This window comes from Alligator mississippiensis, chromosome 10 (genome assembly GCF_030867095.1).
Source record: "Alligator mississippiensis isolate rAllMis1 chromosome 10, rAllMis1, whole genome shotgun sequence".
Taxonomy (NCBI): domain Eukaryota; kingdom Metazoa; phylum Chordata; order Crocodylia; family Alligatoridae; genus Alligator; species Alligator mississippiensis.
Window position 1 is genome coordinate 32,136,823 of NC_081833.1, and position 25,600 is coordinate 32,162,422.

Below are 25,600 nucleotides of genomic sequence, written 5' to 3' on the forward strand. Positions count from 1 at the left end.
TGGGTGGGGGAGCAAGTCCTTACATCTACGTTTTGCTGCTCCCTTCCCTCTGCTCCTGAGAGGCTCTCTTGCATGGACTTCTAGAAATGTGCCACTGATGCTGCTTAGAGGCCTCTCCTGCCCTGGCCCCTTGGCTATCTGAGACCTCCTGTTGTCAGTATAGATACAAGACCAAACTTGGGAATGCAGGGTGATCCTTCATCTCATTGCAGGAAGAGTGAGAGGAAATCCAGTGTCCTGGACAGGGCGAGGGTCAGGGCACATTACAGAACACAGCCATGCAGGGGTTTGGTGGGGGTTGGCGATGGCAACACTCCTCACGGTTTGACAGCCTTAGGCTTTCACAGCTGATCAATCTGACTGAACTGTCAACTGCAGTGAAAGCTACATCTCTGCTGCAGTAAGAACGCAGTGCTATCAGCAGACTCCAGCCCCACCTCATCCAACAAACATTAGAGAAGCCTATGCCCAACAGTGACTGGGGACTCCTAGCTCAAACTCCCTCTGCTCTGAGAAGCAGCCAGTTACTGTGTTAGAAGGCTCAAGTTTTTTATTCATCTGGATTTCCCTCTAGCCTGTGGATATTTGCTTAGCGGTGGTTAGGTCTGAAACCAGCACAGCAGGAAATCTCATTATGTAAATGAGGACGGTTAAAGCCAGATGTCACCAAGAACAGAGGTCTACTGCTGGTCCAAAGGGGCTGAGTATGACTAAAGGGTACTGGTGTCTTTTTCTGATGGCTCTATCTGGGAAGCAGAGGTGGTTGCTCTAGAAGCAAGATCTCCACAGTAAAGAGGCTGAAGTAGAACAGTGGAAAGAGGCTCTCTTTAACCTAGATGGGTCTTCCCAGCTCTGCAGTAGGTAGTAAAATGTTGCCTTGGAGCTTCACCTGCAGGGTGAGGACTTACGGATCACAATATGGAATCAAAACTCAAAACCTGCAGATGTAGGAGGAAAGCTCAAAATGGGCAGTTACCAGCAACAAAGGCAAGGTAAGCTGAGGAGACATTCAATTAATCCAACACAGGGGCTGACAAGCTCTGGCTGAATTACCCCAGGTTCTACTTATTCTTGCAACAGCTTTGCATGGTCAGAGCTGCAGATTGCTCATATCCCTCTGCAGGGACATAATGATGCTGAGAGACACCCTTCAACATATGTATAACATGGGCACGGAATAAAGTGCCAAGACTTCCTGCATGGGCAGCACCTGCCTTGCTGCTAAATACCATGTAAGCACAAGCATTTACTACAGCTGGAGAAGGCCCTTGCCAGGATGCCTCTGAGGGCCAGCCTGAGCTTTGTTAAGCTTTCCTGAGAAGTACTGTTCATGCCGTAATGTGTGTAAAACAAGGTTTAATCAGCCATGTGGGTACAGAGGAAACATTACAAAGCTTCTATGGAGAGTCAGGAAGTGGGCATGAAGAGGCCAAGTGAATCTCAGGCAGTGGATGCAGAAACGATCCAGAAGCTCTGCAGAGCCTGCCTGCAACCATGCTCCAGCAGAAGAAAGACAGAGTGCTGAGGACCTGCACAAAGACTGAGCAGCCTAGATCTCACCTTCCCTGACTTAAGGAAATTAAGTGTAGCCAGAGGGCTAGGAGTACACACAGCCAGGGCACAGGTATTCACCAGCATTTTCACTGTGACATTGGAGATATTTATCTGTCCCTGTGGCTCTCATCATAGCTGTAAGCAGGGATCCTGGTTTTCTCTGATAAAAAAAATCCCCAATTTTTGGATTTAAAAAGTAACCCAAACCCCACATTTTTCCATGATTAAAATGAAACACTACTTATATATATATTTATATTTCTGTGGTTTAAAAAAAGCACAGAGTATGGCTTTTCTATGGCTTTAGAAAAGCAAAGAATATAGCTGTATGGCTGGTTTTCTTCTGACTTCCTGATGTTTGACAGGATGTCCTAAGCACAGAATATAAGTCGTGCTTCATTTTAAATCACATAAAAAAGTAGATTTGGGGTTACTTTTTTTAACCTGAAAATTGGGGATTTTTTTTTATCAGAGAAAACCAAGATCCCTGGCTATAAGTAGTGATGAACCAGCTGCAACAAAAGAGAGATGGCTTGGGCTTAAAAGCCAATGCTGAAGAAAATCTGAAAGACCCACCTCTGAACTCAGGCTTTGAATTCCATCAAAACCCCTGTTAGATGGCCACCAGCAACATCTGCATCTCCCCATCCCATTTACCAGGTCAGCCGGAGACTGGCTTCATCAAAACTTGCTTTTCAAGCAACTCAGTTCCCACCCTCCATTTTCAGCTTTATGCTTGTAACTCTCCAGTGTTTTAAAGCCCAGTTTCCAGTTTAGGAAAAAAAGCTTCTGCTAACTGCTGCTGGGGGACAGAACACCTTTACCCTGACCCTCTGCTCTCACATAGCTGGCAGCACTGCTTCACTTTGTGTGTTTTACTTGGCCAATCCTATGGGCAGTATGTGTGATTCATTGTCAGAGCTGACTTGTTAACACTGCTGTCTCGGTGCACCTCTGACATGGCCTTTGGTTCATGTCTGGCAGGACAACATGTGGAGCTGGGATTCATTATTTGTTATAGCTGTATGGCCGGTTTCCTTTCGGACTTCCTGCTGTCTGACAGGATGTCCTAAGCACAGAAATTGGTTCATCCCTCTACAGCAGGGGTTTTCAACCTTTTAAAATAAGTGTACCCCTGGCAGTCCCCTTTTTAGGAAGTGTACCCCTGAGTGGGGGTGCTTTTCCCCCATGCTAAGCACCAGCTCGTTCCCTGCTGCCACTGCTCAGTCCAGATGGGCAAGTGCAGGGTGTGCAGGGTCGGGGCTGAGCGCTGCTCCGCGCCTATACTGTAGGGCTGGGGTGAGGGCACTGGGAGTGAGCGGGAGCATGGGAGCCAGCAGCAGCCAGGCGGGAGCGCAGGACCCATGCCAGTGTCCCAGGGCCAGCACCGGTGGGGCCCAGAGCAGGGCAGCAGGAGCACGGGGTCCCAGCTGGCAGGGACTCTATGCAGCTGGGTCAGCTCCCCGCTCTCCCTGCTGATGCAGCCCAGCCTGGCTCCACAGCCCCTGCCAGCCCCCACCCTGTGCTCCTACCGCCCCACTCTGGGCCCTGCTGGCACTGGACACCGACACAGGCCCCGTGCTCCTGCTCGCTTCCACTCCCCCCTACCCCGCCACCCCTTTCCCACCTGCCCTCCGGCTCCTGGCTGCATGGCCAAATCATGGGGTTCAGCAGGAGCTGGCCCAGCCCCGAGGACTGGGGCAATCCCCACGGTCCTCCTCTGCCTCCCCCACTTCTTACCTGAATTTCCCACACCGGTGCAGCCACTAACAGCCTCAGGGTCCCAGGCCAGAAGCCCCTGCTAGGCAGGGGCTTTTGGCTGGGGGAGGGGGCGGGGGGCAGGTGGGCCCCGCTGTTGCAGGAGCCTGCTGGGACTTCCCCTAGGTCCTATTGCCCCTGACTCCTGTCAAAGGTGACAGGAGCCACGGGCAGATAAATATTGACTGTCTAAATTTTTTAGGGGCCCTGCAGACTGGATAGAATGGCCCAGCACCCCCGGATGTGGCCCATGAGCCATATTTTGCCCACCCCTGGTTTAGAGCAAGAGCTGCAAGCAGCTCCAGGGAATCCCCTGGAGGTCATCTCATGGCATCTTCAATAACTGGCTGGTACTGGCGAGAAAAGATCTGAGTGCAGCTGGACCAAGAGGACCAGAGGCCATGGCTGAAGACCCACAGGCCCATGTCTCACTGTCACAGCTCCCTGGGCAATACTTGTTCTTCCTCCCACCCAGAACGAAGTAGGGGGATGCACTGGTTCCAAGTTCCCATGCTGGTTCCCAGAACTGGATGCCTGACCCACCATTAGGGGTTTCTTGTCCACAAGAGACTTGTTTGTTCTTTCCAAGGCTATTTTTAGCGTTTGCCTGGACAACCCAGAATATTTGTAGTATGCAACATGTTTTCAGTCCAACAAGCAAAAATATTGGTACAGCAAATCTTTGTGCTGAAGAAGCTTAACCCCTTAGGTCCTCAAGAGCCACTGGGTTACATTTACATGAGCTTGGAGACTCCAGATTGGGCAAAAGGGGTTAAGAGAACACTTAAAGCACCACAGGTAGGAGGAAAAGGAAATGGGAAGCCTACGGTCGTCGGTGTTCTTCATCCACCCTCACTTGGTAACATGTTCCATGATATCCTGCGTGTGACAGATATGGCAGCAAAAGACATAGGGAGGAGTTCCCTTGGCAAAGGGATGCAGTTTGACTTTTCCATGTATTTCCAGGGGGACTGAGGCTACATCCATTAAAGTTTATGATGTGCAGGAAATGGCAGCTATCACACAGAGGGTGCCAGCTGAAGGTACTGAATAGGGAAACACTGTCAGAAATTCCTCAGCTGCTCCAGCTCCATGCTCCCAACCAGGATGCATTTACTCAGCACTCAGAGGGTTATAAATAACTGCTGTGCTGCTCTCTCCCTGATGGAGACACAGCTACCAGTGGCACCCACCAGAGAGCTCAGGCTTTCTTTGTTAAAGAACCTACCTCATGTAACTCAGCTCAGATTCAGGTTTCTCTTCCTCAAACACTTCTGTTCTGAAATGATGATCTCCCCTACTCTACTCTTCAGAGGAAGAAATACAGTGAAAGGAGGAGTTTCATTATATAGTACAGCCTAGCCAGGGGAACCCCCCCCCCCCCCCTTTCTGGGAAAGTCACTATTATAGTTCTATAGACCAACGCCCCATTGGTAACCTCTGTCAAAATTCCAAGACCAACCTGTGCCAGTGGGAGTGTCTTGGTTTCCCTTTGTGAGATATGCCTCTCCCTGAGTGAGTACAAGAACCTTGGTTCTGTTTGAATCACCAGTGGTATCTACAGGGAAACAGGATCCCTGCTCCTCAGGATCTGTCTGTGACTGTGACATCAGATGAGGGTGGAAACCTGGTCAAAGGTCAGAGCCTCTGTCCCAGGTGGTGTCCTTAGAAACTGAGAACTGAGAGAAATGCAGGGAGTCCATAACAGAGCCAGGACTGGGCTCCTGGAGACATCTGCAGCTCCTGAGGAGGGTGCCTACAGGTGCCCAAAGACCAAAGTGTTCCCAGCTACAAGAGGCCCTCAGGCCTCCTTTGGTACTGCTTCTCCTGAGCTGCTCAGAGCCCATCGCACACTCAGGACAGAGGGAGCAGAATGGCAGTCAGTTTAGGGAATCAGACTGCCACCCTCTTCCTTGCAGCCCGCACCACTTCTCATCTCCCCCAGCATGCAGCTCAACACAGGCCATCCCTGGGAGGTGCAGACGGGACAAAGAGGATAGGCTGCGCTCTGCTCCTAGTACTGCTGCAGCAGCACCTCTTCCTCCCCTGAAAATAGTGCTGGATCCTGCAGCAGAAACAGAAGATGGACACCATCTGCTTGGCTGCAGCCTTCACCATACACCATAGCACCTGTGCTGGGGTATCCCATCCTCCATTACTCCTCCATTATAATACCTCCCCCCAGCCCCTTCCAAGGGACACTGCTCTCCACCCTGCAATGCTCCCAGACTCACCCTCTTTCTCTTGTCAAGCCACCTGCACTGATTCAGCTGCTGTACTTGAGAGCAGCCTTGTACTTGGACTGTGGACCAGGCCTTGGTGTGTCCTGCAGCATGTGCAGTCTACCTCCAGCCCTGCAGCATGCCTCAGCCAAAGCCAGGCACGACAGCACAGGAAATTCCTGCAGTGCTTATCAGTGCAGACGAGCTCTCAGGGTAAACAACCATAGTCTGTGGAGCTGTGGCCACCTCTGGCCTGGGACAAGCAGCAGAGGATGCAGCATACAGAAAGGGGGAAGAGATCCCACTAGGCAGGCTGCACTTGGCCACCTCTGTCCTGGTCTAGCCTCTCCTTGGCGCTGGATGCTGGTAGACAGACTCCTTTGAGGCTGGAGGGGTCAGCAATATCACCCTGACATAGCTCAGACCTGTTCTGCTGATGCAGCCTAAAGGGCCACTCCTCCACCTTTGGAGTTTCAGGGTGGCCACTGAGAGCTATGTAAAGCCCCGGGGAACACTAGCAAGATGGTATGGGCTGAAATGCTGGTGCTCTGTGGATAACACCCATTCATCAAATAGGACTTGCATCACTTCCAGCTTCCCCACCACCTGAAAGAGATCCTCTCCTGCATAAACTGAGAGGACACCACCAGGGAAACGTGCAGACTTATAAGGAAGTGTCCCAGCCACTGAAGGCATCTGCTTTCATACTACTAAACTGTCTCATATACAGTGAGAGTCTGCAGATGAGGGTATCAGGAGACCCAAACAACCAAGGCAATGAACCCCACCTACAGTTGGCCATAGGCTGCACAGGGTGTCACTGGTTGTTCTGTGACCCACATCCTTGTGACATCCTAGCAAGACTACCAATGGTCTCTATTTAGCAATAAAGTGCCTGACTCTGTGAAAAGTTCCTGTTGATTCAGAGCACAGCAACCAGGCAGTTCAGCCACACACTGCCCCAACCCAAGGCTTCCTCCACCAGTGTCCATGGCTGCGAAGACTGTTCAGGTTTCCATCTCAGTTTTCAGCCCCCTACATGGAAATGATAGTTGCTACCATGTTAGGGCAACCATAAACTCCCACAATAGTTGTTCTACTGGCGCCATGAAACCCTCAACTAGCATGGGCAGCCTCATGACAAGGAGACAGACCCTCCCTGGGCACAGGGTTGGGCTACAGCACACACTACCAGGAGCACATTCATCACCCTGAGCCCACACACAGCTAATGCAACACCTGAGCCCACTCTGCCCCCTTCACTCACCAGGACACAGGTCCAGGCCCCTCACTCCCCAGCCACAACCCCACATCCCTGCTGGTGCCCCTCACTCCTCAGCCACAGACCCCTGGCCCTGCTGGTACCCCTGATGGGTATGGATTCAGGCTGACTAATGCAGGACTGGGCTCCCTGCCCTGCTGCCCTCCGCCTGGGGCCTCTGTGGCCCAGTAGGCAGTACCTGACATGACAGGGCACATGGGGGCCAGGCAGGGAAGCTCCTTGCCACTGTTGGGAGCTGTACATTGTCCTGGCAAGGCAGCAGCAAGGGGCACAATTCCATGCCCCTGCTGCTGGTGGTCAGGGAGGGGGCACTTGGCCATGATAGTGCAGGGTTTGTAGCCTGTCTGGCTCCACTGTGCTCTGCTGTGCTGGGTCCCACCCTCTGGGCCACAGAGGCCCCAGGGTGAGGGCAACAGTGATAAGCAGGGATTTGGGTTTTCCGTTTCAAATGGAAACGGTCAGTAATATCTATACATATTTAATTTCACTGCTCTTTTCATGTCAGGCTCTACAAACCTGGCTCTTCATTGTGCTATTGCAAAATCTAAGGCAGGCACATCACAACTCGGGGCGTGTCTCTGCAGCAGTCACCTGCTCCCCTGCTTCTTATTTGAGCTACTTCCTGTCCCCAAGGGGATTCGTAAGTAGGAGGTCTGCTTAGAGCTCTGCCCTTGAAAGGCCTAGCGAGCCTACTGCATCACATGCTGGCAGTACTTTTAGGTCATGCTTCACCCATAGTGTCAAAATTAGCACCTGTGGCTTACTCAGAACTTCCTTCTCTATGGTATTTGCTTTTCACAAGGTCCTCATTAGTGAGAGGGGCTTGAAGAACCCAACTTGGTCCAACAGTGACATGCAGCCAGTGAGAGCAGAGATGCACACTGGATGATGGGGAAGGAACCTGCCAGTCAGGTATCTGCATTAGTCTCCAGTACCACTTGGGAATTAACTAAGAAACCAGGATTAACCAGTTCCCAAACAGCCCTGTTCTCTGATACTCTAACAGTGACGAGCTACTGGTTTATGTGGTCTTGGACCAGTTAAAGCCAATATCTAGAATGTAAGGAACATGGAAACAGACTGGGTTCAGAGCAGAGTTTCCAAGCCCTAGGAGGTGAATGACTCACCGAGGATGGCCTGGACTCGAACAGAAAGCTGAGTGCGCACGATAAGAGTTGGTCGCCTCCCTTTGCTGGAATGAGAAGAAAGCAAATAAGTCACCATGAACATCTTCATCACCAATAGCCTCATTCATGAGCTGCCAGAGCCTGCTTACAGTATACCTACTAGGAGTTTACATGTTCATGAATCCTAGACCCACACTAAACAATGCCTGCCGCCCTCCCCATCACCACCTCTTCTCTCCCAGATTCCCCAGCAGTCACCTCTACCTCTACCACCCCCCCCACATCCCCAGTTCTAGAGGATACATGCCTGCACCCAGTCCCACCACTAAGAACTGCAACAGGTTATGAGGAAGTGGCCAGGAACAAGGAGAGCAGAAATGCTAAGCTGCCAGGTGCTTCTGGGACACACAAGGTAGGACAGCTATAGCTGCTCTCAGGGCAGTAAGAGTATGCAGTCACACAGAGGAGAGAGCACACAAGTCACACCCTGGAGCCTCCACCTAGCCTGACACCCAGTCACATCCTGGAGTCTCCACAATCCTTTCTCAGAGTATCTCAGTCCTGACCCACAGCCAGTGCCTGCTACTCTGGCCCTGAGTTTGCTCACACCCTAAAGCATGGCCCTAGCCTGTTGGCCCAGGAGCACATTTTAAGTCTATATAAATGTCTGCAAAGGAGCAGATCTCCCAAGTGACTTTTCCAGACCAAGCCCCAATTCCAGTCATTCATTCTGCCCACCTAGGCCTCATACTTGTCTGCTCTGTCTTGCTGAGCAGCCAGGAAAGACACAAGCACCAAAAACTTGGCTCCTTATGTTTCATAAGAATGGAGCACACTGGGCATCTGGAGGAACCGTGGGAAGGAGGGGAGAGACTGGGAGGTCTTGTGCTAGGGAAGAGTGGCTCACTGGGCTACAGGATGGCTCCACCCCAATTGTTCAGACAGGAATATCCATGATTCCCATAGCTCACCTTGCTTCCTCATAGAACCCTTCCAGCTCATCTTTCTGTTCCAGCAGTGATAGTTCAAGATCCAGGTAGTGTCCCGATGGCGAGACCTGCAGTGTGCAGTCCTCCAGCTACAGACACAAACACACCTACAGGTCATTGTGGGGTTTGGCCCAGGGCAGAGGGCTGATAGGAGGGAAAAGAGAACAGCTGGCCATAGAGAATAAGGTTAGCGCTAAGCACCCAGTCTAACAGCAGCAGAGCTCTTAGCACACTACAATGGTGATCATCACGGTTATTTCATAGGCAGGGAGGACAGTGTCAGCAACAGGTTAGGTATCGGACCCTGGAGTCCGACTCCCAGAGCTGTCTGCTCCTACCTCTGGATCATGCGACTCATTACCTATAAAATGTATTTCCCTCTCCCTCAGATCCTACCATCCTCTTTTACAGGGGTCTGGAGCCATGCAGTGTGCCGGGGCCTGCTCAGCGACTGGGTCATCTTGCTTTAATTCAGCAATAAGTCCAGAAACTCTATGTTGTGCCCCCTCAGTTATGGCAGCCTAGCCCATCCCATCCTCCAAGCTGACAGGTCCAAGATTAGGGGACTCATGGGCTGCTTCCTTGCCCCTACCACTTTCTCTTGCCCTCAGAGAAGGCGGCCCTCTTCTGGGAGCTAGGCAAACCACACGTGTTCTTTTATGTCTAACAGCCCTTGGGCAAGAAGCTGCAGAGTCCGTTAGACTGGACAGGCAGCAGGTGAGAGAAAAGGCTCTAAGACGAAATAAAAGTGGGTGGGGAACAAAGACCCCAAAAAACTCGGGAGATGTGACCAACCACAGCCTGGAGCCACAGAAAAGACATGCACCGTGTCCTCATTGCACAAGGAGCCAGTGACTCACCCACATACGTGACTAAACCCTGATTCAGCTTCCAGCCTAGTTCACTGCTGCTTGACAGCAAACCACCAAAATCATAGCCGCAAGGCCTGTCTTGGGTGCAGCCTTCTGACTTGGAGCACAGATCTGCAGCCTTACAGCATGCTCTCTGAGTCATAAGGTGACAACTCATAGGGATCAGTCATACAAGCCTTATGGCAAGGCAGTATGAGTTGGCTGCCATCTCTGCCATGGGTAGGGTTAAGAACCCAGGCCCCTACTACAGGCAGGGAATTTATCTTTCTCAGCAGCACCATGGGAGGAACCTGAGACAGTTAGGGAATTGGAAACCACCTATTCTGCTTCTTGATAGATTAATCTCCTTTGTCTAGAACAGTGGTGCTCAACCTTTTTGGCCAGTGGGCTGGACAGACAGTGCCCAGGCTATCCACAGGCAAGATCTGGCTGAGGGTCCTGATCCAGCACAGGGAAGTTGTGGGAGGGCCCCATCCAAGAGTGCAGAGCAGGGTAGGGGGCATCCTGGCTTCAACCTGGCCCCACAGGGAGAGGGAAGAGGTGTGGCTCAGCCCCACAGGTGGAAGAAGGGGGAAGAGGGCTTGAGCAGCCCCAATCTGGCCCCACGGGGTAAGGGGGCATGGTCAAGGCCCATTCAGCCTGGCAGGAGGGCCATGGCCCAGCCTCATCTGGCTGTGGGAGTGGGGGGAAAGGGGCATGACCTGCCCCCAACCTGCTGTGCAGGGCTTATGGTCTGGGAATCTGGCAGTGGGGAAGGGTTGCCATATTTATTTATTTATATTTATGACTCCATGCAGAGCCTACCTTAGGGAAAATAGCGCCCTGGGTGAACTTGTATTTTGGCACCCCCCCCACCCCCCTGCCAAGTCAGTGGCACTGCTGCAGGCAGAGGCAGGTAAGCAGGGGCCGGGGGTGCAGTCCAGTAGGGAGGCAGAGCTGCCTGCACTGCCCAGCCTGCCCCCTTCCGAGCAGCAGGCAGAGATGTGGGGTGGGCACCACCCCTAGGCCAGGGCAGGGTGGGGGGGAGAGCACTGGTGTGTGTGTGTGTGTGTGTGTGTGTGTGTGTGTGTGCGCGCATGCATGCACATACATGCAGCACCCCACTGAGTGGTTGAGCACCTCTGGTCTAGAAAGTAAGAAATCTGGACTGCGCTAAAGCATGTGATCACAAAATAATAGATAAGCAGTGCTGGAAGGGACTTCTGAAGGTCATCTAGTCTGACCAACTGCCTGAGGCAGAATCAATGCTTCCTATCCAAACCATTCCAAGCAAATCCTTGTCTACCCTATTACTAAATCTACACAGGCAACACTGTCAGACAACCACAAGGAATAGTACCCTAACCTGCCACAGGTAAAGCAGGAGGAGAACAGAATCCGATGTCCTGCTGCTTCAAGGGTCATTGAAACAGGCTCAAGAGATCAAGGAAGGCAGCCACAGCACCCCTCCACCCCTCACTTACAGAGGAAGGCATAGCCCTAATGTGGGATAATTCCTCCCAGACAAAATATGGTAATGGGTTTGACCTTGAAGGAAGGAGCAAGACCCTCTAGCGAGAAACCTCCAGGTCTTAGTTCCAGCTATAGCACTGATCCACCTTAGCATAAAACCCAGCCATAGCTGCAGCCATCCCCAGGGCTTCTGAGAAAGGTGCCCTTGCCCCCCGAGATGTGTAACAACAGGAGGGAAAAATATTCCTTCTCAGTCCCATGTGGCAACCAAAAAAGCTCAGAAATATGGGAAATACCCATAGTGTAGCAAGGCTACACTACCGGCTGTAAGGTAAATGAACCCTAGGTTTTTGAAGAACCATGTTCAAGAAAGATGAATTCAAACTGGAACAGGTTCAGAGGAGGATGATCCGAGGAATGGAGAGCCAAACATACAAGAGGACACTAAGCTGGCTTGTCTGGCCTAACAAAACAGAGGCAAAGAGCCTACGGGATTGTTTTCTATAAATATACTTTGGAGGAGGAAAGAGCTATTTTTAAACCAAAGGTCAATGCTGGTACAAGAAAAAATGGAGAGAGGTCCTGGGGCAGCCTGGCTGTCACACCTGTGATTGCACCTGCCAGACCTGCCAGAACTCTAGGACCAAATTTACCCAATTGACCTGGTCCGATCACATGGAGCTCCGCTCTGCTTCTACCTCAGATGTGGTACTTTCTGCTTCCTTATCTTCATTCTCATCCACCATCCTATATTTGCTCCTGCTTTCACCCACTTCCCCCTTAATGAAAAGTGAGGAAAGGAGTACCAGGGGCAAAAGTCTCAACTAGATTTAAGGTGAAGCTGGTATGAAAGAGATAATAGGATGTGGTCCCCTCAGACAGCAGGGACTGGAATCAATGACCTAGAACAGGGGTAGGCAATGTCTTTTGGCTGGAGTGCCGAAAAACACCACAATGCCTACCTTGGAAGGTGCCAGAGTGCCGGCATGGCAGAAAAACAAAATGAGGGCAAGGGGTACATGGCAGGATGCCCTACTTGTGCCCCTTGCCCTCCCACCGGAAGCCCCTGTCCCCCAGCCTTACTGCCCCTTGCCCCCCACCCAAAGCCCCTGCCCCACAGCCTGGGCTCTGTGGCTGCCAGCAGCTACCCCAGCTCTGGGTAGCTGTTGGAGCCCAGGGTGCTCCCAGCAGGGCTTGCAGCATCCCAGCTGTCTGCTGGGAGCAGCCTGGGATCCCGGCTGGCAGCAGTTCCCCAGAGCCAGGACCAGCTGCAGCCAGGAGGCTCCAAACAGCTGCACCATGGTGTGCCAAGCAAAATGTCCTCTCATGCTACGCTTGGCATGCATGCCAGGGGTTGCCGACCCCTGACCTAGAACAATAGTTCTCAACCTTTTTTGTACCAGGACCCATCTGTAAACATCAACGGCTAGTCCTGATCCAGTACCCCTTGCTCCTGACCTGCTGCCCTCCATCCCCAGGCTGCAGCCCCTCTATGTGTGGGGCAGGGGGTGGGTGTGTGGGGGGCGGGGGGCCCAGGCAGCCCCTTGCAGGCTGGCACTCTGCCAGCCTGCAAGGGAAAAGCCATCATTTCCTGCATTTCTTTCCTTTAAGGGACAATCAATTTCTAAAGTTTCTTCATGTCCCTTTCATGTATTCTTGCGACCCACAGATTGAGAAATGCTGACCTTGGAGTTCCCTTCTGATGTTACATCATAATGAAATGAACCATGAGAAAAATCTGCTCCGTGAGCAGGGAGCACAGCATGAAGCTCAGCTCCCCCTCACCCACGGGTGGCATGGCTGAAGCAGAGCCCATGGGGGGAGGGCTGCCGCCTGCTGTGGGATTGGGCTCCTTGCCCTGCTGCCCTCCCCCAGAGGCCTCTGCACCTAGACCACGGGTGGTTAAAATGAGGCCCGTGGGCCGGATGCAGCCTGCCAGGCCATTCTGTCTAGCCCATGGGACCCCTAAAAAATGTAGAAAATTAATATTTATCTGCCCCCTGGCTGCCTGTCATGTGGCCCTCGATGGCTTGCCAAAACTCAGTAAGTGGCCCTCCGCCCAAAATAATTGCCCGCCCCTGCCCTAGACCCCCCACTCTGGACCATTTCAGCACCTGCATGCAGCCACTAGGTGAACTGGGCAGTCAAACTGGATTGTAGTCCCTTGGAGTTGCCGTTCAGACCACTAAGCCTGCTCTTTTTAGTTGGCAAATCCTATACCGAAGAGTCCGTGCCTTTCCCATGCTTTGGAAAGTTTGCTCTTCAATGGTATCAGTAATGTGACCTTCAGCAAGCCCAGTTCCATTTATGACATCTCCTCTCACTCACTGTCTACAGTCAGCTTTCCATGGACAGGACAGGTCACTGGTCACAAGGAAAATCACGTCTAGGATTCCTTGCTTGCATGTTACTTGCTACCAATGCTTGCTGTCTTCCAACTCAAGTGTGCAGATCCTGTTTAAAATTGTCTGCTTTTTTTTTTAAACACACATATACAAAAATAAGGCATCAAACCTTTAAAGAGTTTTGAATCTTCAAAAGCACTCGTATTCTGCATGTGAAAATCACCAGAATCCAGGCAGACTAAGTACACTGCATAGCTAAGGTTGGTATGTTTGTAGCTACAGTTATTAACATAGTTTCTATTGCAAAAAGAGGCTATCACCAAATACATTGAGGCTGGACCACCACCTAAGCTGCATGGGCAAGCAATGATATACTAAGAAGGGCTTGCTGCATCAAGATCAATCACCAAGTGCAAAGCTACCCTGTTCCATGTATAGGCAGAAGAGCAGCCGAAATCACCAGCTGCCTCATGATAGCAGTTGGAGATCACTGCTACCTTGGCTGCCTTTTAAGTGAGACCAATCAAAGCAGAGGCACTCCCACTCATTTCCTTTTGCTTAATGTCAAGCAGTGCAGACCCATCAGGATACAGCCCACGTGCCACATGCATCAGCAGCCTTTGCCTGGTATCTTTCATCAAAGGAAGAACAAGGCTTGGACATGCAATTGCACAAATTTGATGTATCCAAAATGACCTTATCTGCCAAAGTGACAAATAATCTACTGCCACTCAGCCCAACAGAGTGTGGCCACATATTGAAGGACCTGCTTGCCACAGTTCTAGGGCCAAGTGCCAGATGGCAATCACCACCCCACCGACTTGCATACTGTTCAGAGATGCTGAGAGCCTTTGTTTTATCTCACTGGAGCTGCTTTAAGGGAGTGCTTCCTGTTCTTCCTGCCAACAACTGGAAGGCAGAATTGCTCTATTTCATCCCTCATCTCAGTTACAGCTGGCTGCTCCTTCCACTATTCTCCCTGAAGGACATACCCCAATATTAGATGGCAGGCATCCTGCCAAAAATACCTTAATGGCACAGAAGAGGACAGCATGACTGCATGAACAGAGTGCAGTGAGAATCCAGGAATGCCCATGTTCTAGCCCTTTATTTGGAGGCCAAGCACCACCCAGAAGGCCCAACCAATATCTGTGCATGGGAGCACCCATGTCCCCCATTATGGGGGGGAGGGGGACATCTGGTAATCTGCCAACATTAGCCTTGCTGCTGCAAGTTGTGACCAGCCATTTCTGCCCACAGCTGAGCACTTGGACTGGGTCAATACTTGGACAGGATGATGACTAGGAAGGAACTAGTAGGAATTGGTGCTCTCCCCTCCAAACCAGTCCTGGCCCAACACATTCTCCCAGATGGGCTAGAAACTGTTGCTCTGGAAATGCAGCAGGGAAAAGCCCTTCAGTTCTTCCCAGCCTTACTCAGCCCAAAGTAGTGCCAGCCTTATAGCCCAGCAGTAAATAGAGCACAGTGTTTTAGGGTTAACAGTCATGCCTCCTTTTGGGGCCTATTATTTGGGGCATCTGGACTGATGAGGAAGCCAGCCCCTTTTCACTGTTGTTGCTGAAACTCAGATGCTAGTTTCCCATGTGAGCTTGGCAAGAGTGCAATTCCCACTGAGGGATGTTCCAACCACAGGGCTCTCATTTAGGATCTTAACCCCAAGGCTAATGCAGTCTCCTAGCACCAGCCCCTGGGGACAAACACAAGCTGTTCTGAGGATTCATGTGCTTGACTATCCTGGGAACCTTTCAGAAGCAGTGCCCAGGGCAGGAGTTCTTGCACTGGACAGCAGAGACTGCAGCAGGAACCCAGGTTGGTTTAATTAAGTCCACCCAAGCAAAACACCAGGACACTTAGAGTAAAAGCCCTGACACAAGTCCAGACTTGGCAGTAATACAGCTGGTTGTGATGCCATTAGAGCCATGCCTGTGACAAGCAGATGATCCATCACAGCTTCTTGGGCCCCTCCAGTCATCAGCATGACAGATCACCTTCCACTGATCAAACACTTATGGAGGGAAAGCATCTTAAAATGGTCTGCCAATTTAAACTGGAATTCAAGGCCATTCTGAACTGGCTTCAAGTGAGCCCCTCCAGAGAGGGAGAAATGCCACTTCAAAGGATAGTGAAGAACTAGAATAGGAGCTAGCCTTGAACAGGGGTGAGGGAATGGGTATCCATACCCCATTCCACACAGGTGAAGTGACTTTGTGCCAAGAAACATGCATATAGGTATCTAGAATATTTGAGAAATGCATCCGATCCAAATGCTGATTCCAATACAGAAGGACTACAGACAACATGTGATGGACTAACAGACAGCTGGGCAAATCTGGCTGAAGGGACCTGTATGGCAGTGAGTAGGCATGTATATGGCCACAGTGTAACCTGGACAGTGTGACTGGGCTGACTCCACAGAAGCATGGGGAGAGGGCAAGAGGCCCTGCTATGAGCACAGGCAGAGAAAGAGAGGAAGAAAATATGATTGGGGGGGGGAGGGGGCTGGGTGAGTGAATGCATGCATGCACCGCCCCCCTCCCCCCCCGCAGCAAGTAAGTCTGTTGTGGGAAAGGGGCATGGGGGGGGTATAGATCAAGGCCCCCCACGGTGAGGGAGGGAGTGGGGCAAAGACAGGTGCAGGAGCTGGGGTGAATGGGGCCCCGGGCAGATCGTGGGATGTTTGGAGCCCAGGTAGCTCATCCAGGGGTGCAGGGAGGCTCCTGCTGCCGCAGGCATCCCTGGGACAGGCGCAGGGGGCATATACCCCCACCCCCACCCCACCCCGATCTATGTGCAGAGTGGAGGGGTCTGCACCCTGCTGCCAGTGCCCTGGGAGCGGCGTGATACCACATGCCTCCTGCACACTGGCCCGTGTTGTGCTGCTGGGGCACCAGAAGCATACAGCACAGTTCAGGGGCACATATCCCCTGTGCCTGCCCCAGGGGTGCGGGCAGTGACGGGAGCCCCCCTATGCCCCTGGACAAGCCACCTGGGCAGTGAGCATCCCACGACCCACCCCGGGGCCCCATTCACCCCCTCCCTCTGCACAGGGGCTTCAATCTGCCCCCATCCCATGCCCCTTCCCTCCCCACACCCCTTCCTGTCCACACATTTACTTGCTGGGCAGTGCTCCACACACAGCTGGGCTGGGCTGAGTTCCCTGCCACCTGCAGGGTCTGACTGCTTGTCTCTGTCTGTGTGTACCCCTCTCCCCCGCTGCAGCCACCCAGAGTCTGCACCCAGGCTGGCTGCATTGCGGGGGGCTAAGCCCCGTTAGCCCCAACCTTCCACCACCTATGACTATGAGCTTGGGGAAGGCAGAGGGTCCTACATTCCTACTTAGCAAATAGGCATTCAACAAGCTCCCATTTAGCTCAAGAATGCAGATTCTCTACTAACAGAGAATAAATCTCATTTTTACCATGACCATACTGAACCTTGAGTTGCTTCTGAGGCATTTGCAGGTGCAAGTCACAGAAGGGAGAAATCTAACCTTGAATAGGTGGCAGATGGGAATGATGTCACTAGACTCACTTGACACTTAAAGATATCCACCCTGGACCCAAGCCAGAGTAGAATAGTTGCCTGTTGCCAAAGAATGGTGGGATTGAAAATTGAAGGTTACAACCAGCTGCAGCAGACTCACTCAAAGGACTGAAAGCCTTTAGCTGGGGTAATACTTAGCAAAACGAGCTCACTGGAGTGCGGCAGGGGCCTCCTCACTCAGCCAGGAGCTCACAGCTCTGCCAGCCCACACGCTCCATCTTCTCAGAGCAGCTGCAACTGAAGCCTAATGTTTCCAGTCTGTGATGAGTGGAAATTTTCAGAATTTACTGTAAGCTAAAAGCATTGACTGGGGTTTCTAGATACACAGAGCTCATCGTAGGGCAGGTCCTGGGACAAATGGTTCTGTGTTAAACATAGCCAAGCTACATGGAATACAAGAACTACCACAATTACTTTTGCTTGTTTTAAGGCCTAATTCTTCACCCCAATGGTTTGAACTTGAAACCAGTGGGAATTGAATAGACTTTGCAAACTGTTGTAAACAGGATGGTGAGTCCTAGGGCTGATACTCAAACTCTCAGGCTGTCTATGCACATGTTGAGGAGACAACCCAATGCCTTGGTTTGCACTGGGAAGGTTATAATAACAGCCTCTTTTCCAAGTGGATGTCAACATTTTACGAGGCAAGGGGGAGGGGCATTAACAGGGAAAACAACTGCAGAGACTACAGGATTAAAATGTTTCAGACTGGCCCAAAGAATACTACCCTTGCTTATCTGCACCAACATGATCTTCTGCCACTGGACAGTACCAAGAGTCTGGTACAAGCATTTCCATGTACCTGGGGACTAACTCTAAGACTCTGAAAGGGCATATTCACATGGAAACCCCTATGGGGGGCAGCCATCACACCTTCCTCACCAACCTGCTCTGAGCCACTGTGCAGGCAGCAGACTCCAGAGGGAACAGACTGGAAGCATCAGTTCACAATGACGGTCTTGCAGTTAATGACAAATGACTGGAGCTGGCAGCTGTCAAACAGTCCTGTGGTCAGCCCAGCTCCCACCATAGCCCCCCTTTCACATGTTTTCCACAAGGTAAACTGAGCCTCAGGTGGCTTTTGTAACGAGCTCAACAAATTTTTGGCAGCTGTCCCCTTCAGCTTGTATAGGAGTGGTGCTCGCTGTCAATGTTTCTACTTGCCAAACACCAGCCAATTCCACCTCCAGAGAGCAGTCAGACAATAGCAGAAAGCACAACTGGGAGGGTCCACCATCACCCCAGCCCATCCAGGAAGTGCACTACGAGAGGAATGCAGAGGGCATGTTTGCATTGCCTCCAAGCTGGGTCTGGCACCACCACTGAGTAGCATGCCCTCCCACTTGCTCCTACCCTGTGAGCACCAAGTCTGGAAAATATGGCAGCATACCTGCCTCACAGTGGCCATAGGTACATGTCAGTAAGCATGACTGAAACCAAGAGAAGCTCTGGGCATGTTCTGAGCACCGCTCTAAAATGGGAAGCAGCCTTGTTTCCAGCATCTGATGTATGCGGAGCAGGAATAAGGAAGGGCTTCTCAGTGGCTCAGCTAAACTTAACATTACTTTGCCCCCACTCTATCTGGGCTTTGGAGAGACATTAAACAAACAGCCTAATTTAGACCCAGAAATTTTGGGGCCAAAATAAGTAGGCATTATGGATTGGTATTTTATTTTTCTTGTATGTCCATTTAACCCTCCACCTGCCCCTGGCCTGCTATGGGTCTGAGACAGAGTCTGCTCTTAAGTACAGATGAGGCCAAGGTGAATTTTACACTCACACAATCTACCTGCAAGAGCCGGCCATTCTCTACACATCCCCTTTTCCCTCAGGGACTTAATTCTTCTCCTTCAGCCTCTTTACGCAGTGCTGAATTTTGATGTTTTGGTTTTAATGCCCCATTTACATTAAAAGGGGTTTCTGCCATGTTTTTGAATGAAAAATGCAGTAAGTGACCATGCTGTAGTGAAACAATGTGCTCCTTGGTCTGATGTCCCTCTCTAGGCAGAGACAGCCAGAGGAAGCCTAGCTCAGGAGGGAACAGGCTGGTAACCACACAGAGAGGTGTGCAGAGAGGCAGGAATTCTGGGCTGCAAAAAGTCTCCCCAACAGAGCTAAGGAAGATCAGTGAGGAGAAAGAAAAGATGGGTTTGAAATGACAGTTTGAAATACACATGCATGTGTGTGCTCCCTCATGCTGCACCTCCAAAAATCTCTCCTCCTCATTCTGAGCATAAAGTCTCACTTGTTTCCTTAGCATCATCCAGCACAGGGGCAGCATGAGCAGCCAGCTCCTGCTGAGTCCTGTGGTCCAGCCATGCAGCCGGGAGCCACGTGGTGCAGGAGTGTTGGGCAGGCAGGCAGGGAAGTGATGAAAGCAGCTGCAGGTGTGGGGGGCAAGCATGGCAATGAGCAGGCACGTGGAGCACAGAGACAGCGGGGCGGGAGGGCCAGTGGGGCCAGGGCGGCAGGGGCTCTGAAGCCAGGCTGGCTTCCTGCTCTCTCTGTTGGCACAGCCCGGCCCAGCTCCATAGACCCCTGCCAGCCCAGGCCTTGCACTCCTGCTGCCCCGCTCTGGGCCCCTCTGGCCCTGGGACACTGGCATGGCCCTGTGCTCCTGCCCAGCTGTTGCTGAGCCCGCTCACTCCCACTGCCCCCCTCCCCCACCTTCACCACTTCCCTGCCCACCCACCAGCTACTTCTGCATCATGTGGCTCCCGACTGCATGGCTGGACCACAGGAGCATGGGTATGCACCAGTATCCCAGGGCCAGGAGCAAGATGGGAGGTGTGTGTTTGTAGGGTGAGTCCCACACGCACACCATACACATTCACCCACAACCTCCCTCTCACTACCTCCACATGCAGACCTCCACACCCACACTCCCTCACACCCCAGCCACCCTCCTCCCACAAGCCCCAAACCCACCCATACACCCACAAGCTCCCTCACCCCACACTCCCTCACACACCCACATCCCCAGAGCTCTCCCACAAACACCCCCCACAATATACAAGAGTGAGACTTCATTTTAAGCTATTGTGCAAACACCTCTATGTACCACACAAACACATGTAAATCAGGACAAAAATATTTTTTTAAATCAAATTAATGAATATTTTAGATGTTCACTTTTTAGAATATAATTTGGTATTTTTCTGGTTCTGAGACAGCAAAACCTCTTGCTGAAAGGCGTACTTCTGGGTGCAAAGGAAGGTTCTTCTGGTGGCAAAGGTCAGTGGCTAGAGGGCAGGGCTTCTGGTCACAAGATGGCAACCAGGGGGCGGGGCACATGTCAAGGGGCAGGGCTATTCACGTGGCACTCCACCTGAAATAACTGCCCACCCCTGATCCAGCACCTCCTCTCTACCTTACTGAACCTGCTGGAGCAGAGCTGTACAAGAAACTCCATGCCCATCTCTGTACCTTGCTGACACAAACGTGCAGGGTGGAAGAAATTTCACCATGATGTTTAAAAAAATTATTCTGATACACTTGGCAATTGATATCTCTACAGTGTACAAATGGATTCCTGTAGACCATCCTTTCCTATGACAAGGTTGTGCAGCAGTTAGGGGCCAAGTAGCTCCAATTCTTACAGCAAGTTAATCTAGAACTGATGTTGCAAAAGTGCATTTGAAGGTAACACCAGTTCCCGGGGCAAATTAGAATCAAACCAGAAAAAATAATCAAATTGCAGGAGCTCTAATTTTTTTTCACAACTGAAAGAAAATAATTACACAAAGGTAACAGCACAAGTCACACAGTTGTCACCACACAGAAGACATACAATACAGAACTCATTTCCAGACCATGCTCACATTATTCCCTAGTCTGACCCTGCATCTATCGCAGCAAGGTGGGAAAAATCAATGTCTTCAGGAATCAAAATGCAGATGGGAAACTTCTCTGGTTGCAGGAGTTCTGATGCAGCTTGGAGACATTACTTTCCCTGTTCTTTTATATATATAATAGCCAATTGCCTATCATGAATGACAGGGTTTCAGGGAGTATTTACATGGCCCCTCCCTGCCCGCCCCCCAATCACCCTTGGGGGCCAGCCATGTAAATAGCTCCCTCTCCCAACCTGCATGCTGCAGGGCTTCCCCACACTTCCCCTCCTTGCTCTCCCTCCCCCCCCCCACCACATCCCTTCCCTGCTCATCTCCCTCCCTCCCCACTGCGTCCCCCTCCCTGCCAGCTGTTGTTAGGGCCCCCTTCCCACTCCTTTCCCTCTCCACCGCCCAGCCCTGAGAACAGCCACCACTGTGACTCCCACTTCCCCACTCCCCTCCCTGCTGGCTGTTCTGGGGGGCATTGGGGACAGGTGGGGGGGGAAGGCACCACCACCGAGGCAGGGAGGCATGGGGAAGCCCTGCTGCTTGGTCAGCTGGGGCGTGTTCGCTGCTGCCACAGGGGCTCAAACTTGGGCCCACGCAGCCAATTGCCGCCCGCCTTCTTAGCAGTGCATGCGCAGTTGGTCAAAAGCATTACTGACAGACACACAGACAAGGCCCTTTATTATATTAGAATATATATATATATATATATATATATATACACACACATATATATGTATATATATATATATACACACATATATATGTATATATATATATTGTAATCAGAGATTCATTAAAGCCCAGCATTTTCCAAACTAGTCTTGGGACTATGAGTCAAGCTGTAATTTGTTCCATGTCTCAGATTAATGGTATTCTCTTTAGCCACATCTTAACCGTAGGGTTTTATTCTACTCAGCACCATATGGTGATGCATTTCCTTGCAGATCTTGAGCAAGAATCAATTCTACTGTCTGGGATTGTCCCTAACATAACGTGCATTCCCAGCACAGTCTGGGTATAACACGTTCTATGAGGCAGAGATATATCAGGTCAGACAGCAACCTACTTGCTCACATTCTCTCCAACTTCACCTGGGGCTAGAGAAGTTCATACTGTCTACTGTTGTGGTGTAGATGTGAGCAGTCATCTACTATCAGAGGTCTCTGCCTAACAGTGAAAGGGCAAGAGAGGATTTCTGTGTAGGTGTCAAAGCTGGAAATGCACAAAGTGAACATCACCTGACATCTTCCCTGTTACTGCTCAGTCTAGTCAGCGTGGAGAAAGCTGTGCATCTGGAGACCAAAACCTGTTCTTTCGAGTCTCTGGTGTTCCAAGAATTCCTCAAACTGTTTCAAAGAACAGGCATTGTCTTCATGATGAGGTCATATCACTTTGAACACAAGATTTGAGCTTGATTTGCTTAAATGTGAGTCAACTGTGGGCAGATATGCTATTTATGTATAAGAGCAGCTAACTGGAACAGACTTAAGTTAACTAAGAATGACCACACAGGGATTGGCACTAGGTTGAAAATCATGCACTTAGTTAAACTTTTCTCATGTAGACAAACAAAGTGTCATTTTATTTGCCTCCATTTAATTAATGCTGCAAAGCAGATAAAGGAAGAAAGATATATACTATACAGGACCATGAAGGGCTCAGGCTTCAGTTCTTTAAGTGGTTCCAAACACTCAGGGATGTTTTTAACTCAATATCTTTCCTATGTGGGCTGTAAAGGTGGAGTAATCTAACTGCTCTGTGTGCAGCCACGCTACACACAGTCACTGCTATTTATTCAAGAGGCCCAGGATAACAGCCTGGATGCAGTCCTGATGTAATCTGTGCCTAATCCTGCTTTTTTTTTCTTCTCTACAAATAAAGCTAGAAGCTTGTGGGTAAGGGGCTGTAACAATTTCCTTACAATCTTTGGGTATTTAGTGAAACACAGGAACAGGGATTTCAAGAGGATCATTATTTTAGAAAACAGTCAGATTTATGGCATGATCTGTTTTTTATAACTACTAGCTAGCTCCTGCCTATTACAGCTGCTCTTTCTCAAATGCAGCCTTAAGCAACAGCACCACAAATATGCTGAAACCTTGTACAAGATAAAAGGGTGTACATCTGCAGGTATGTTGTTTTTGCATCCTTTCCCACAGCTTCTTTCTGAATCCTGAAACAATAGCTACTGTTCCCTGAACACCTGGTACTTTTTCATTACTAAAAGACTTGCTAGAACCCACAGCTCACCAATGTGCCCATCCCAGCACCACAGAATGGAACATGCCCCTACACACTTACTGGTCCATTTCTGCATTAACATTGGCTTTCCACTAGTTTTGATCTCCTTGTTTGCCTTCTGTCACACAAGTGGCTACTCCATGAGCTGGCTGTCAATAGTCTCTATCCAACACAGCTTTGAGGAAGCCACTTCTTTCTATTTCTTTTTCCAGCCATTTTCCCAACTTTAGTGTGCTCCTAATTGCCCACATGGTTCTTATTTTCCAATCCTTAGTATATTTAAAGAAATTCTTGCATCACATCACTTCATAGATCCCAGGTGCTTTGCCTGTTCATGGCATAACACAGTAGCAGTTCCCAAAATGACTGAATACCCTGTAGGCACTCTGCTCACAGGGTGATAATAACTTTCTCAAAATTTGAAGTGCAGGTGCCCTGGTTGGTTCAGAAGAAATCCCCCTAGTCACAGGTGTTGAGTACACTTACAGGTGCCCCCACCATGGGATGCTATTCATATGCTAGCACTAGGAATGGGAAAAGGCTGGTATCCCATATCTGCAGTGAAATGGGACAGATTCAAGCAAGAGTCATGATTTATAAAATTAAGACAAAACAAACCACACAACAGAAATGAATAGATGGCAAGTGAGTGAGCCCTTGGAATGCTGAGCACACAAGTCTACAATATACACAATTTGACACGGGTCTCATGAACATATTGAAATGCAGCAGCAGAAATCTTATAGTCTTGAACAGAAAGATTTGCAGAAGTGCCCAGAACCACCAAACCCTCCTCTGTCCTTTCTGACCATGGCTAGATCTCATTATTTATATACCTAGGAATTTTGTTCAGGTTGGATTTTATATACTTGACACAGTAAAGTATAGTGCAGACAAGGGTAACATAGTACAGACAGGGGCAACTTAGTATTTGAAGTTCTACATAATTCTAACACTGCTCTGGATACAGGGGTGTATACAAAGCGTGTTTTCTGATTTTAGATGTGTGGATAACTACTGGGGAATCAGGCTGAGACAAACCTCATGCAAGGTGACAAACATTACTGCAGGGGTGGGCAATTATTTCAGCTGCAGAGCTGCTTAAAGACTCTTGGTGAGCTGTGGAGGGCCTCAAAAGTAGCCTTGGCCCTTGACAGGTGTCCTGCCCCTGGATTGCCATTTTGAGACCTGAAATCCCACCTGTAAACCCTAACCTTTGCCACCAGAAGTCCCTCCCTTTGCCCTTGGAAGTACACCAGTGTGTTTGCCATCTTGGAACCAGAAAAAAACCAACTACTAAAAATCAAATGACTACTATAACATATTTTAATTGTATTTTTAAAAATATTTTTGTCCTGATTTATGTGCATTTGTGTAGTATATATAGAGGCGATTGCATAATAGCTCAAAATAAAGTCTTACTCTTGCATATTGTGTGTAGGAGTGTATGAGGTGTGGGATTTGGAGATGTGGGTGTGTGTGGAGTTTGTGAAGGGGTGTGAGGGCATGTAGGGGTGTGTGTGTGTGGGTATGGGGTCTGTGGGAGGGTGTGGGTCCTCCCGCCATACCCCCCTCCCACCGCTGGCTGCAGCAGCAGGCAGTGGGCCCTTGGGACACTCCTGGCCAACAGCTGGCAGAGCCCCCCAGTGGCACATGGCTCCAGCTGAATCCCAGGAGCTTCACATAGATGGATGGGGCCCACCCAGCCCAGCCAACTGGTGTATGCCTTCACAGGCTGGCTCTCTGCCAGCATACAGGGCTCCTGGCACTGCAGGCAGAAGCCATGTGCCATTGGGCTGGGCCTCCACATGGGGCTTCCAGCACTCCAGTAGGGAGCTGCACATGGCAGTGTGGAGCCTGCCTTCAAGTGTGGCTCCCCACTGGAGTGCTGAAGGCCCCGTGTGGAGGCACGGAGCCAGCCCAGCTCAATGGCACATGGCTCCCGCCTGCATTCTGGGAGCCCTACGTGCTGGCATGGCACCAGCCCAGTCTGGTGCAAAGGTGTGCACCAGTGATTCAGGCCAGGCTGGCTCTATGGCACCATGTGCAGCTCCCAGGAGTTCAACTAGAGCCACGTGTCGCTGGGGGGCTCTGCCTGCCATGGGTCATGAGCACACCAAGGGCCAGCTGCTGCCAGGTTGTGTGCCATTGGAAGGGGGGGGGCATGTGGTGGGGGAGCCCCACACAAACCCCACACTCCCTCCTGCAGGCAGGAGTTCCCCTCCCCACTCACTAGTTGGCCAGATGCAAGCCATTGCACTCGGTGCCTCCATATGAAGTTCCCGGTTGGAGTGCTGGAAGCCACACAGAAGTAGAGACACACGCAGCCTGCCCGGTCCGATGGCGTGTGAC

At 50.7% G+C, this 25,600-nt stretch overlaps 1 protein-coding gene across 1 annotated transcript in view; it reads right to left on the reverse strand.

The window, feature by feature from the left end:
• The window catches only part of FHOD1 (formin homology 2 domain containing 1), a 73,275-nt gene that overhangs the window by 34,176 nt on the left and 13,499 nt on the right, over nt 1-25,600 (reverse strand). Inside the window, exons 2-3 of the mRNA XM_014595363.3 lie at nt 8,915-9,021; nt 7,944-8,008 (exon numbers count right to left, since the gene is read on the reverse strand). Coding sequence (XP_014450849.3) covers nt 7,944-8,008; nt 8,915-9,021 — 172 coding nt within the window. The remainder of the gene's footprint in view (nt 1-7,943; nt 8,009-8,914; nt 9,022-25,600) is intronic.